The sequence below is a fragment of the Bombina bombina genome, chromosome 5, assembly GCF_027579735.1.
Source record: "Bombina bombina isolate aBomBom1 chromosome 5, aBomBom1.pri, whole genome shotgun sequence".
Lineage (NCBI taxonomy): Eukaryota > Metazoa > Chordata > Amphibia > Anura > Bombinatoridae > Bombina > Bombina bombina.
Genome location: NC_069503.1, coordinates 573,240,788 through 573,255,070, shown reverse-complemented (window position 1 = coordinate 573,255,070; position 14,283 = coordinate 573,240,788). Strand labels below are relative to the sequence as shown.

Sequence of the window (14,283 nt, the reverse complement as noted above, 5' to 3'; positions counted from 1 at the left end):
TTTGTAATTTAGTATAGGGTAGGGCATTTTTTTTATTTTGGGGGGCTTTGTTATTTTATTAGGGGGCTTAGATTAGGTGTAATTAGTTTAAAATTCTTGTAATATTTTTTTATTTTTTGTAATTTAGTGTTTGTTTTTTTTTGTAATTTAGTGGGGGGGTTTTGTACTTTAGTTTATTTAATTGTAGATAATTGTAGGTACTTGTAGTTAATTTATTTAATGATAGTGTAGTGTTAGGTTTAATAGTAACTTAGGTTAGGATTTATTTTACAGGTAATTTTGTAATTATTTTAACTAGGTAGCTATTAATTAGTCAATAAATATTTAATAGCTTTTGTACCTAGTTAAAATAAATACAAAGTTGCCTGTAAAATAAATATAAATGCTAAAATAGCTACAATGTAACTATTAGTTATATTGCAGCTATATTAGAGTTTATTTTACAGGTAAGTATTTTGTTTTAAATATGATTCATTTATTTAGTTAATTTAATGACAGTGTAGTGTTAGGTGTTAGTGTAACTTAGGTTAGGATTTATTTTACAGGTAAATTTGTATTTATTTTAGCTAGGTAGTTATTAAATAGTTATTAACTATTTAATAACTATTGTACCTAGTTAAAATAAATACAAAGTTGCCTGTAAAATAAATATAAATCCTAAAATAGCTACAAAGTAACTATTAGTTATATTGCAGCTATCTTAGGGTTTATTTTACAGGTAAGTCTTTAGTTTTAAATAGGATTCATTTATTTAACTATAGTAAATTTATTTCGTTTTATTTAAATTATATTTAAGTTAGGGGGTGTTAGGGTTAGGGTTAGATTTAGGTTTAGGGGTTAATAACCTTATTATAGTAGCGGCGACGATGGGGGCGGGAGATTAGGGGTTAATAATTGTAGGTAGGTGGCGGCGATGTTAGGGAGGGCAGATTAGGGGTTAATAAAATGTATTATAGTGTTTGCGAGGCGGGAGTGCGGCGGTTTAGGGGTTAATACATTTATTATAGTGGCGGCGATTTGCGGTCGGCAGATTAGGGGTTAATACTTGTAGTTAGATTGTGGCGTCGTTGGGGGGAGGCAGATTAGGGGTTAATAACTATAATGTAGGGGTCGGCGGTGTTAGGGACAGCAGATTAGGGGTTAATAGCTATAATGTAGGCGGCGGCGATATCGGGTCGGCAGATTAGGGGTTAATACTTGTAGTTAGATTGCGGCGACGTTGGGGGAGGCAGATTAGGGGTTAATAACTATAATGTAGGGGTCGGCGGTGTTAGGGACAGCAGATTAGGGGTTAATAGCTATAATGTAGGCGGCGGCGATATCGGGTCGGCAGATTAGGGGTTAATACTTATAGTTAGATTGCGGCGACGTTGGGGGAGGCAGATTAGGGGTTAATAACTATAATGTAGGGGTCGGCGGTGTTAGGGACAGCAGATTAGGGGTTAATAGCTATAATGTAGGCGGCGGCGATATCGGGTCGGCAGATTAGGGGTTAATACTTATAGATAGATTGTGGCGACGTTGGGGGAGGCAGATTAGGGGTTAATAACTATAATGTAGGGGTCGGCGGTGTTAGGGACAGCAGATTAGGGGTTAATAGCTATAATGTAGGCGGCGGCGATATCCGATCGGCAGATTAGGGGTTAAATAATGTTATTATAGGGTTTGCGATGTGGGGGGGCCTCGGTTTAGTGGTTCATAGGTAGTTTATGGGTGTTAGTGACTTAGTGTACTAAATGGGTGTTAGTGTAGTAAAAACATACCGAATTTCGGAACGGAATAGAACCGAATTCAGCCGAATCCGAATAAATCCGAAACGAATTTATTCGGATCCGAATAAATCCGAAACAAATTTATTCAAATTTTGCCGAATCAGATTCGATCCGAAACGAAATTCTAAAAGTCCGAATCGATCCGAACCGAAAACGAACCGAATTTTTTAGCGGTGCACATGTCTATTGAAGAGTGAAACTTATTGTCTGAGATGCAAAACAAAAGTATAAAAAGATAGAACCTTGACATTATGGTGAATTGCTAACTTGTTTACATTAAAATAATTGTCCTCATATGCTTATGTACAGTAGGTTGCAGACTGTTATATACGTGTACTGGGCAAAACAATTCTATTTTTATCTCATACCTACTTTGTACTACAACCACAGTATTCATTTATACTATTAAGAGATACCATCAGTACTTATTTAATATAGATACCAGTGTTTATTACGTGTCAAGGTTTCAAACAGACCTTACATTACGCATATTTTGTTTTCCTCACAAATAGAGCCCCCATATAAAAATGTTTATAATGATGTAAACCTAAACAGACATATGAAATATTATAGAACTCTACCAAGAGAATTGATACTGTGCATTAACAACCATTTCTTTATTTTCTATGTGACTGTTTTAGCCTAAATGTGTTGATCAACAAGAAAAAGAACATGCTAATTTCTATGGGAGAAGGAGGAACATTTGTAATTATTCTACATAAGGTTTGGATAAATCATCCTCTGCACAAGGATTTCTTGGGATTTTATACCTTGGACAACCATATGTTTTCACAGAAAGCACATGGACTACTAGGTAAGGAAGTGTTTAAGTCATATTTGGCTTAGGAAATGCTTCTCAATCTCAGTTTACCAGCTAGTATTATTTCTCTTGTGAGATATATAAACCCCTGGAGATACTTGCAGCATCTTTTAGAATAAATAGTATGTATATCCCTTGTAGTGTGTCATGTAGTGTGTGCCACATAACTGTCACGGTGAGATTTGCCACAAAAAAACTATAGTTAAAAATGCCATTTAAAGTGTAATAGAAAAATGTAACAGATAGTGTGAGTTAAAGGGTATTATACATACTGTACATATAAGTGTCCAAATAAAGTAAGTATCTACATGGTCATTCAGAGTCATGGTTATTAACCTTATTATTTGCCAGATCCTATTTATACTCTTTTCAACCATTTGGAAACTTTTTTCAGGATGCCCATGTACACTGTTGAAAAAAACACATATACAAAGTATGAAATAAAGATATTTTATCAACCTGTTGAGAACAATGACTCACATTTTATTAATCATATGAGAATATTTAAAGTAAAAATATGTGTTATGCTTAGGGAGACTAAGAAAAATGGTTTTACTGGTACTTGGTACCAAACAGGTTGAGAGACACTGATTTAACATAATTCTGATTTTAAGCATATGTTGCATTTTCTATTCTACTTCCTTTTTTTCTGTTAGCACTAAAACATCTCCTGCTTATGGGAAATACTTTACAATTCAAATGTGACCATTACCAATATGAAATAATGTATCTACCAATACCCAATTGCAATTAACTCCATATACCTAACCACAACTCTATTTGACTCCCACAACTCTGGACCCCTCAAGCAGTAACTAAAAAATAAACTTTAATTTGATGTGTGGGTGGATAAATATGTGCAGAATATGTAAATATTATCTGAGCTGGATTGGAACATTTTTAACAGATTAGGGAACTTTTTGATTTCAGAAATCTAAATTAGATCAAAATAATGTCACTATTGCAATGGTGGCCTTCATTTATCATCCTATTATTTTAAAATATCAATGTAGTCTTCCATCAAAAATGTTTTTTTTATATTTTATTATTATAATTGTCTTTGCTACCTGACAAGTCCTCAAAGCCCAGCAACACAACATATAATCCTTATTAATTATTGAAGCAATGCTAACCTTAGTAATATTAAGAGGCAGTGATAATGTACCATCTGTTATCCCGGGGCCCTGAGTGAAGCCTGTAGGGTAAAATGCAGCTATGTTTTTGCAGTCTTAAAATCTTTATGCAAGTTAAACAAACCTTTAACCAGTCATTCATTCCTTTTATCAAGAACACATTGTTATGTTTGATCACATAGATATTGATTACATTAAAAGAACAGTAAACACTACAATTGTAATGTAAAATGCTTAATTATGCATAGTCAACCGTCTCTGTAATGTACTTTTATTATTTATTATTCATGTAACTTAAGTATGAAAATTGTAGATTCCTGAAAAGTTAGAGATCGTATTTTACAACAGCCTCACCTTGCCACATATACTGTATGTCACGATTTGCAGCGTGTTGTTGTATTACTTCTGCTAAAGCCAAACAATTAAGATATTTTTGACATTAACAGGTCCAGACTGATTACTCCAAAGAAGGAAACTGGGGGTGGAGTTTGACCACTGAAAAACAATTGCAGCAAACCAGGAAATAATGTGTTTTTATTCACCTAGATTATGAGTTTTGCTTTCTGGTTTTAAAGTTGAACAAATGGCCATTTCAGCGTAGAAAACCAGAACCCAGCCATTATAAGTCTTGTCGGTATAGCTTTACCTAAAGCCAAACAATTAAGATATTTTTGACATTAACAGGTCCAGACTGATTACTCCAAAGAAGGAAACTGGGGGTGGAGTTTGACCACTGAAAAACAATTGCAGCAAACCAGGAAATAATGTGTTTTTATTCACCTAGATTATGAGTTTTGCTTTCTGGTTTTAAAGTTGAACAAATGGCCATTTCAGATTAGAAAACCAGAACGCAGCCATTATAAGTCTTGTCGGTATAGCTTTACCTCAAGCATTTTAGCCTGTAACGCAACATCAGTGCCGCACTCAAAAAAATTACGTTTTTGTGGGGGATTTCCATAGCACTGCCATTACAAGTTTTGTGGTGGTGAGGCTAAAATGCTTGCATTATAGCCTATACCAACACAATCCGTTCAGCAATCTGAGACCAGTAGTTATGAGTTTTGCGCCACAAAACCGTTACACAAAACTCATACTAAAATATTACAAAGTAGACTAACACCCATAAACTACCTATTAACCGCTAAACCAAACCTCCCGCATCACAAACACTATAATAAACTACAATCCATTGTTCACAGTGCAACATAAGCATTTCTTTAAGACTGTCAGGTTTATTTAGCCTGTACAGTCTATTCTTGTTAATTGAGTATTTCATATGCTTATGCACTGCTCCTTAAGTGTTTAGGCATAACTCTCACAATTGCATTATTTCAAGCAAAAATTAAAGATACGAAACAAAACACTTAGGCAGACAATTCAAGTATAAAAAATAGGTTCAAAATCTTTTCCTACTATAATAAACTTATTAACCCCTAATCTGCCGCTCCCGACATCGCTGCCACTAATAAAATTCATTAACCCCTATTCAGCCTCTCGCCGATATCGTCACCACTATAATAAAGTTATTAACCCCTATTCCCCCGCACCCCAACATTGCCCACACTATAATAAAGATATTAAACTCTATTCTGCCGCTCCCTGACATTGCCACCATTAAATAAAGTTTATTAACCCCTAAACTTCTGGCCTCTCACATCACCGCCACTAAATAAACCTATTAACCTCTAAACCGCCAGCCCCCCACATCGCAAAAAACTAAATTAAACTATTAACCCCTAAACCTAACAACCTCCTAACTTTAAATTAAATTTACAAGATCCCTATCTTAAAATAAATAAAAAAAATACCTGGGAAATTTAAAAAAAAACAAGTTTAAACTATATATTAAACTAACATTACTATTATACTAAAATTAAAATAACAATCCCTTAAATAAATTAAATTACACATTAAAAAAACCTAACACTACTAAAAAAAAATAATCTACAATTACAAAAAATAAAAAACACTTAATTACAAAAATAAAAAAACACTAAATTACTAGAAATAAAAAACACTAAATTACAAAAATTAACAAACACTAAATTACGAAAAATAACAAACTCCCCCCAAAATACCCCCCCCACAGCCTACAATAAACTACCAATAGCCCTTAAAAGGGCCTTTTGTAGGGCATTGCACTAAAGAAATCAGCTCTTTTACCTTTAAAAAATACAAAGACCCCCCAACAGCAAAACCCACCACCCAACCAACCCCCCAAAATAAAAAAATCTAACGCTAACAAAGACCTAAGCTACCCATTGCCCTGAAAAGGGCATTTGTATGGGCATTACCCTTAAAAGGGCATTCATCTCTTTTTCATTGCCCTGAAAAGGGCATTTAGCTCTTTTAAGAACGCCCGAACCCTTATCTAAAAAAAAACCACCCAAAAAATGTTTAAAAAAAACCTAAAACTAACCCCCGACGATCCACTTACAGTTTATGAAGTCCGGACATCCAGGCAGCGAGGTCTTCATCCAACCAGGCGGAGTCTTCTATCTTCATCCAGGCGGCATCTTCTATCTTCATCCCGGCAGTGCAGAGCGGGTCCATCCTTGAAGACATCCGGCATGGAGCGTCCTCTTCATATGGTCGCCGCCATACACTGAATCTTCAATGCAAGGGAGCTGTTTCAAAATGGCATCCCTTGCATTCCTATTGGCTGATTTGATTTTTGAAATTCAAATCAGCCAATAGGATGAGAGCTACTGAAATCCTATTGGCTGTTCAAATCCGCCAATATGATGAGAGCTACTGAAATCCTATTGGCTGTTCAAATCAGCCAATAGGATGAGAGCTACTGAAATTCTATTGGCTATTTAAATCAGCCAATAGGATTTCAGTAGCTCTCATCCTATTGGCTGATTAGAATTTCAAAAATCAAATCAGACTATAGGAATTCAAGGGACGCCATTTTGAAAAGGCTCCCTTGCATTGAAGATTCAGTGTATGGTGGCGACCGTATAAAGAGGATGCTCCACGCCGGATGTCTTTAAGGATGGACCCGCTCCGCCGGGATGAAGATAGAAGATGATGCCTGGATGAAGATAGAAAACGCTGCCTGGATGGATGAATACCTCACTGGATCATCGGGGGTTAGTGTTAGGTTTTTTTAAAACTTTTTTTGGGTGGGGTTTTTTTAGATTAGGGTTTGGGGGTTCTTAAAAGAGCTAAATGGCCTTTTCAGGGCAATGAAAAAGAGCTGAATGCCCTTTTCAGGGCAATGGGTAGATTAGGTTTTTGTTAGAGTTAGGTTTTTTATTTGTGGGGGTTGGATGGTTGGTGGTTTTTACTGTTGGGGGGTCTTTGTATTTGTTTTAGAGGTAAAAGAACTGATTTCTTTAAGGCAATGCCCTACAAAAGGTCCCTTTAAGGGCTATTGGTAGTTTATTGTAGGCTAGGGGTTTTATTGGGGGGGGGGGCTTTTTTATAGGTGTAATTGTTTTTATTTTGGATAATTTCATTTATTTTTCATAATTTAGTGTTTGTTATTTTTTGTAATTTAGTGTTTTTTATTTTTTGTAATTGTAGATATATTTTTTTTAGTAGGGTTTTTCTTTTTAATGTGTAATTTAATTTTTTAATTGATAGTTATTTTAATTTTAGTATAATAGTAATGTTAGTTTAATATATAGTTTAAACTTAGTTTTTTTTTATTTCCCAGGTAAATTTTTATTTATTTTAAGATAGGGATATTGTAATTTTAATTTAAAGTTAGGGGGTGATAGGTTTAGAATTAATAGTTTAATTTAGTTGTTTGAGATGTGGGGGCTGTCGGTTTAGGGGTTAATAGGTTTATTTAGTGGCAGTGATGTGGAAGGTCAGAGGTTTAAGGGTTAATAACTTCATTTGGTGGCGGCGATGTCGGGGAGTGGCAGAATAGGGGTTAATATCTATATTTAGGTGGCGGCGATGTCGGGATGCTGGGGAATAGGAGTTAATAACTATATTGTAGTGGCAGTGATGTCAGGGAGAGGCGGAATAGGGGTTAATAACTTTATTTAGGTGGCGGCGATGTCGGGAGCGGCAGATTATGGGTTAATAAGTTTATGTAGGTGTCGCAATTTCGGGGGCAGCAGATTAGGGGTGTTTAGACATGGGGTTTATGTTAGGGTGTTAGGTTTAAACTTAACTTTTCCCATAGAGATCAATGGGGTTGCGTTACGCGATCGCCATTCCGCACTTCAGGTGTTATTTCTTTTTCTAACACGCTCCCCCCATTGATGTCTATGGGGAAATCGTGCACGTGCATGTATTCTCAGCCCTTGGATTTTGTGCGGTATGGAGCTCATCGCAACCATATTGCACGCACAAGAATGCTTTTTAAAAACTTGTAATGGCAGCGCTCTATAGCGCAAAACTTGTAATCTAGGTGATTTTGTTCAGTTTCTGCTGAATAGTTTATATATGTTATTTATATATTTTTTAAAAATGAAGAAAAAAGTCTTACTGTCCCATTAATAATGTACAATACACAAATACAATATAAGTATAAATAAATGTTGTTTCTTTTTCAGGACAATTTTTTCATGGCATTGATTATGAAGTTTTTAACATTCATAAAACATCAGATTCTGCAAAACCTGATGCTTCAATGATTGTAAAAAATAAGATGCTGACAGTGACAAGGTATGGAAATAGTACATAAAAGACGTATCATTGTTAAGTAGATCATTCACTGGAATAGGTAAAGCAAAATGTCAGTTCCAGATGTGTAAATTACTTTATTAAATTAAATAATCCCACTGCTATTTTGTATAATAATAAGCTGCAAAACAAAAAGAAAAATGTGCAATATAAATAAGTGCATATTAAAATAAAATATAGTAGACTAAAAGATATATTTATTCTTCTACTTTATTATAACAGAAATATTACTGCTTGTGCTATTATCTGTTGTTTTCAGTGGGTGAACCTGACATTTGTGCATAAGTGCTTATCACTGGGAGTGTCAGCAACTCCACTCTATAAAGCCATAAAATGTCAATAGTCATAGTACAGTTAAACATAACATCACTTTTATAAGGGAACCCGCTAAAAATAACAAATTACATTTTAGACCTAAGCAGTGCTAATGAGTAAGGATTAGTTAGGTCCAAAACTTTGCTGTTATTTTTAGTGGGGATATGACTAGAGAGGGGCAAATGTTTCTAAAAATTAAAAATTTAAAACAAATTTTGATACATTTGTTTGTTCGAATCGAATTTTGAATGTTTATATAATACTCTATCATTCTATTTTCTAATTTTCATTTAGAATTTTTCAATTAAATTTGAAAATATTAGTTCAAATAATAAAATGTTTAGCTATGTATTCATTCAATTTCGAAATGTAATATTCGAATTTGAATGTGACATTCGAATTCGAAAGTAAGATTCAAATTCAAAATAGTATTTCTAGTCTACAACTGTGTTTAATAAATGTAATATTCAAATTTTAATGCTACATTTCGGATTTGAATGTAACATTCAAACCCAAAATAGTATTTCTAGTCTAATATTGTATTTTATAAATCTAATATTTGAATTTGAATGTGACATTCGAATTCAAATGCGGCATTCGAATTCAAAATAGTATTTCTAGTCTACAATTGTGTTTTATAAATGTAATATTCGAATTCGAATGTGACATTCGAATTCAAAAGTGACATTCGAAAACTGTAAATAACATTCGATAATAGAATTTTTAAGAATATTTGTTCTTATCAACATTCTATTATGTAAATTGAATTTCTACAATAACATTCGTTCTAACATTTGAATTTGAATATGAACACATTTGCCCATCCCTAGATATGACCCTTGAAAACATTTTATTTTTAACTGTGCTGTCACTTTTGACTTTTTATGTACCTGACTTTTGCCCACAGTACAGCAGAACAGTTCCCAATAAAGTGCCAGTCTCCAATTTCCCTGTTACAGTAGACATAAAAAGGCTTATAAGGAAACAGCAGCCACCCCAAATACATTTTCCATTTCTTATGGCAACAGTAACACGGTGCAGACATGTCCCGGTGTCAAGACTTTCCATGTGCCCACTTGTGCTGTTGCTGCTAAAGGTTTTAAAACTGTTCTCCATATATGACCATGTGCCATGGATCCTGTGATGCTACAGGTGACTACACTGCCCACTTGTACTGATGCTCCAGTCCATGGAAATTCACTCTGAAAAAATATCAGCATATGAAAATGTTACAATTGATGGGACAAATGCTTTTGCCCAAAATAAATGTTTGCCTGTGCACATGTATAATATAATATAGATAGACAGATAGATAACATATAGATAGATAATATAGAGAGATAATAGATAGACAGATAGACAGACAGACAGACAGACAGACAGACAGACAGACAGACGGACGGACGGATAGATAGATAGATAGATCGATAGACAGACATACATACAGACAATAGATAGATAGTGCCTTTGGAATGATGTGATAATTTAATTTATATTCCAAGTGTGTGCTGCTTAAAGTTTGTATTCTCTTATTATGGCACATGATTTAATAAATGCAACCACTTATCTTCCATTTACTGTATTTTAGGGGTATACAAAAGGATTACAGAAAAGATCCCAGGAACGGCAGTAAAGTAGCATGTTGGTTCATTCACTATAATGGAGAGGGTCTGATTGATGGAAATTACACAGACTACATTGTTCCAAGCATATTCAGCATTCAATAATATAGGATTTGTTTTTTTGGTAAACCAGAATTCATGTTAGTCATAGAATTAAGCTATATCTGCTTGTTCCTTTTCTTTCTCACCCTTACTATTTCATAGAAGCCATAATTCAAATCATAAAATTTAAATGCAGGTGATAACATCATTTATTTCTTACCTGAATTACTGTAAAGCATTTAATAACAGAAATGCTTAAGCCCCATAAAATAAATATGTTTGTCTCTAATAAAACATTATATCAAGAAGCGTCTGTGTGACTTAAATGTAATGGTGTAAGGAGACATTAAACTGTCATGGTACATATTAATGATAAATCAAATTTCCCATATTCCAAAAACTTAAATACAGCTCTTAATTGCTATTATATTATACATACACTACTGTACAAAAGTTATAGGCAGGTTTGAAAAAATGCTGTAAAGTAAGATTGCTTAAAAAATGTAAATAAATGTATAGAAATGTTAATAGTTTATTTTTATCAATTAAAAAATGCAACATGAAACAGAAATACAAATCTAAATCAAATCAATATTTGGTGTGATCACTCTTTGCCTTCAAAACAGCATCAATATTCAAGGTACACTTTGGCAAAGTCAGGGATTTTATAGTCATAGTCAGGTGCACGATTAAACAATGTCAAGTAAATGTGAGGAGGTAACTAGAGAGGAGGAGAGAAGATGGTCATGAGCAGAGCACAGGGTATCTGAAGACAAGGTCAGAGATATAGGGGGAACAGTGCTACTGAGAACCTTGAATGTTAGGGTCAGAATTTTGTGTTTCATTCTGCCAGCTAGAGGAAGCCAATGAAAAAAATGGCAGAGAGGTGCAGCAGATGAGGATCAACATGTAAGGAAGATAAGCCTGGCAGATGTATACCTTATGGATTATAATTAAGATAGCAGGCAGCTAGGGAGACCAGAAAAAATATATTTTTTTAAATGTGGAAACAGGATTTTACCAACAACTGGAATAGAGGGATGCATGAAAGGTCAAGAGTGATGTCAAGGCATCAGGGACTGGGATAATGATGTTATTTTCAATAGTTATGGAGAATTGGGAGGGTCAAGATTTGGGAAGAAGGGGGGATAAGGAGCTCAGCTTTAGAGAGGTCTAGCTAAGTTCGTAAGAGCACATGCAGGATGAAATATTAGAAAGGGTGTTAGTGACACAAGTTAGCGAGGAAGGCGAGAGGTAGATTTGGGTGTCATCAGCATACAAATTAAACTAATACCCTTGGAACTTTATTAAGGAACCTAAGTGTAGATTAAGGAAAGAAGGGGACCAAGAACAGAGCCTTGAGGTACCCTAACAGAAAGTGGAAAAGGGGAAGAGGATGCAGCAGAGGAGGGTACACTAAAGGTATGGGGAAACAGGTAGGAACCAAGAGAGGGCTGTGTCACAAATGCAAGATAGGGTGGTCAACAATATAAAAAGGTTACAGACAGATCAGAATGTTAACAGAGAGACATGGCCTTTAGAATTTGCTGTAAGCAAATTAGAAACCTTCTGTGGAGTGTTGGGGCTAAATCCAGATTGCACTAGATCAAAGAGGGAGGCTGAGGTGAGGAAAAGTGAACAGGGCCGTTTCTAGGGGCGGGTGAAGTGGGCAGTTGCCCAGGGTGCACAGTTTACTGTAGGGTTGCCAATAGCCGGCAATTAGGTGACAATAGCCAGTGTAAAACGCAGAACAGGGAATGTGTACTAAAGTCAGTGTGTGGTATCTAATCACGGCGTGCTGCTTCTGGTTGCTGTGTGCTTGTAAGCAGGCTGAGCCAGCAGTCTTTACAGTGAAGGCAAGCCAGGAAGCTTGAAACAAAAAGTCATGACAACCGTGATGTCATGGATTGGGAGTCTTCCTCTCAGTGACTGACAGCTGCATCTTCTAATAAGAAACAAATGTAAGGAATGCTGGACCCGAAGCACCACAAGCACCACAGTCTGATTGGACTGTACTGAGAGCAGCCATTTGAATTTGTTCCAAAAGTCCTGACAAGCAGACAGTGCAGTTGCACTGAAGCTCAGCTCAGCCCAGGCAAACACTTAGGTATTTTTTCCTCTTAATTACACTATAGCTATACCCACAGAAGTTAGTACAGAAGTTTATTGGCAGCACTTTGCACTTATGATCCTTCATTCTGATGTGTTGTGCATTTCCTTTGTATAAGAAAGTAAATAGTCTTGTTTATGCAAATAAACAATATGTTCACATTAATTATTATTAGGACCCAGTTTACCTAATTTTTAAAAATATGTTATCTGTCTATCTTTGCTTCTGACTATCTGTATTTATACAGCTATAACTGTATATCTGTATTTCTCTATCTCTCTTTCTGTGTATCTGCCTATCTATTGGCATCTGCCTGCCTATATCTGTCTAATGTCTCTCTCTGTATCTGTCTATCTACCTATATCTATCTCTCTGTATCTGTCTGTCTTCCTATAATAAATCTCTCTGTATCGGTCTGTCTACTTATATCTATCTCTCTGTATCTGTCTGTCTTCCTATAATAAATCTCTCTGTATCTGTCTATCTATATCTATCTCTCTGTATCTGTCTGTCTGTCTGTATCTATTTATATCTATCTCTCTGTATCTGTCTGTCTACCTATATCTATCTCTCTGTATCTGTGTGTCTGTCTGATTATAATAAATCTCTGTATCTGTCTGTCTAACTATAATAAATCTCTCTGAATCTCTCTGTCTAACTATAATAAATCTCTCTGCATCTGTTTGTCTACCAATAATAAATCTCTCTGCATCTGTCTGTCTATTTATATCTATCAAAATTGTAGAAAAAGGATGCACTGACTCAAAAGTAGATCAATGCTGGATAACAAGATTTATTAGCAGTCCAAAATTAGTAACAAATTAATGAGGTCACAGTCAGAGACGCCTGATGCGTTTCGCGCATGCGTGGATGTGCTTCTTCGGAGGCTAGTTAGAATAAGACCGTGAAAGCTTTTAAACTATGTTTGCACCAATCCTAGAGGAGCTTTAGCATGAGCCAATCAGTGTGGCGTCACTGAACCACAGCACAACATGCCAAGTGTTAAACCCTCACAGAAATTAAAAGAAAGTTTGATGCTGGTTAAGTGAGGTCACAATGCGGTACTCTAAACACAATGTTGGAAATAATAGTAATAATAATAGCACCAGAGTTTAAGTGAGGCCAGACTCACATAAAATATACTGGATAAAAAATTATTAAATATTATTAAATATGCAGTACCATGGCAATAAAACAAAAGTAAGGAAATAACAACTATATGCGAGTTCTGTCTATACAAATAAATAAATAAAAAAAAGTATAATAAAGTATCAATAAATAAGAAAACAAAATAATGCATATATAAAACAAATGATTGCAACATAAGAAAATAAAAGAATGAATAAATAATGTCCATCAATAAATACTTCCATTGAAATGAGCCATAATTTATGTGGGTGTCAAAAAAGGTGGTCTGTCAGACTGTGTGCCAGGTTCATAAACCATAGAAAAAAGTTTTCTTTTAGAAAACAACCAAGTGGCAACATATTAACAACACCTGCACAACAGAGTCAGATCACCCTGATGAGACAAAAAAGCAAGATGTACGTTATCAAAGGGCAACAATTTGAAAACAAGAACAAGCAAAAAGAAAGGATTGGATAAATGCCCTAACTAGCAGGATACTATCAATAATGATAATTGACATACTGTGAGCTAGACTCAAAAGAGTTGATGTATATCGAAAAAGCTAAATGGGAAGGTCTAAAGATGAGTATGTCCAGGGTGTATGTTAGGATGGGGAAGCCGCTATGAGCAAATCGAAATAAAATGATACATAATAGAAATAAAAAGGTAAGGATAAGAACAAAAATGGTATAAA

General features: G+C 35.0%; 1 protein-coding gene across 1 annotated transcript in view; it reads left to right on the top strand.

Moving 5' to 3' along the window:
* Positions 1–10,659, top strand: part of LOC128660593 (inter-alpha-trypsin inhibitor heavy chain H3) — a 342,570-nt gene extending 331,911 nt beyond the window's left edge. Inside the window, exons 20-22 of the mRNA XM_053714519.1 lie at positions 2,414–2,586; positions 8,243–8,354; positions 10,276–10,659. Coding sequence (XP_053570494.1) covers positions 2,414–2,586; positions 8,243–8,354; positions 10,276–10,414 — 424 coding nt within the window. The 3' untranslated portion in view covers positions 10,415–10,659. The remainder of the gene's footprint in view (positions 1–2,413; positions 2,587–8,242; positions 8,355–10,275) is intronic.
* The last annotated feature ends 3,624 nt before the right edge of the window (positions 10,660–14,283 follow it).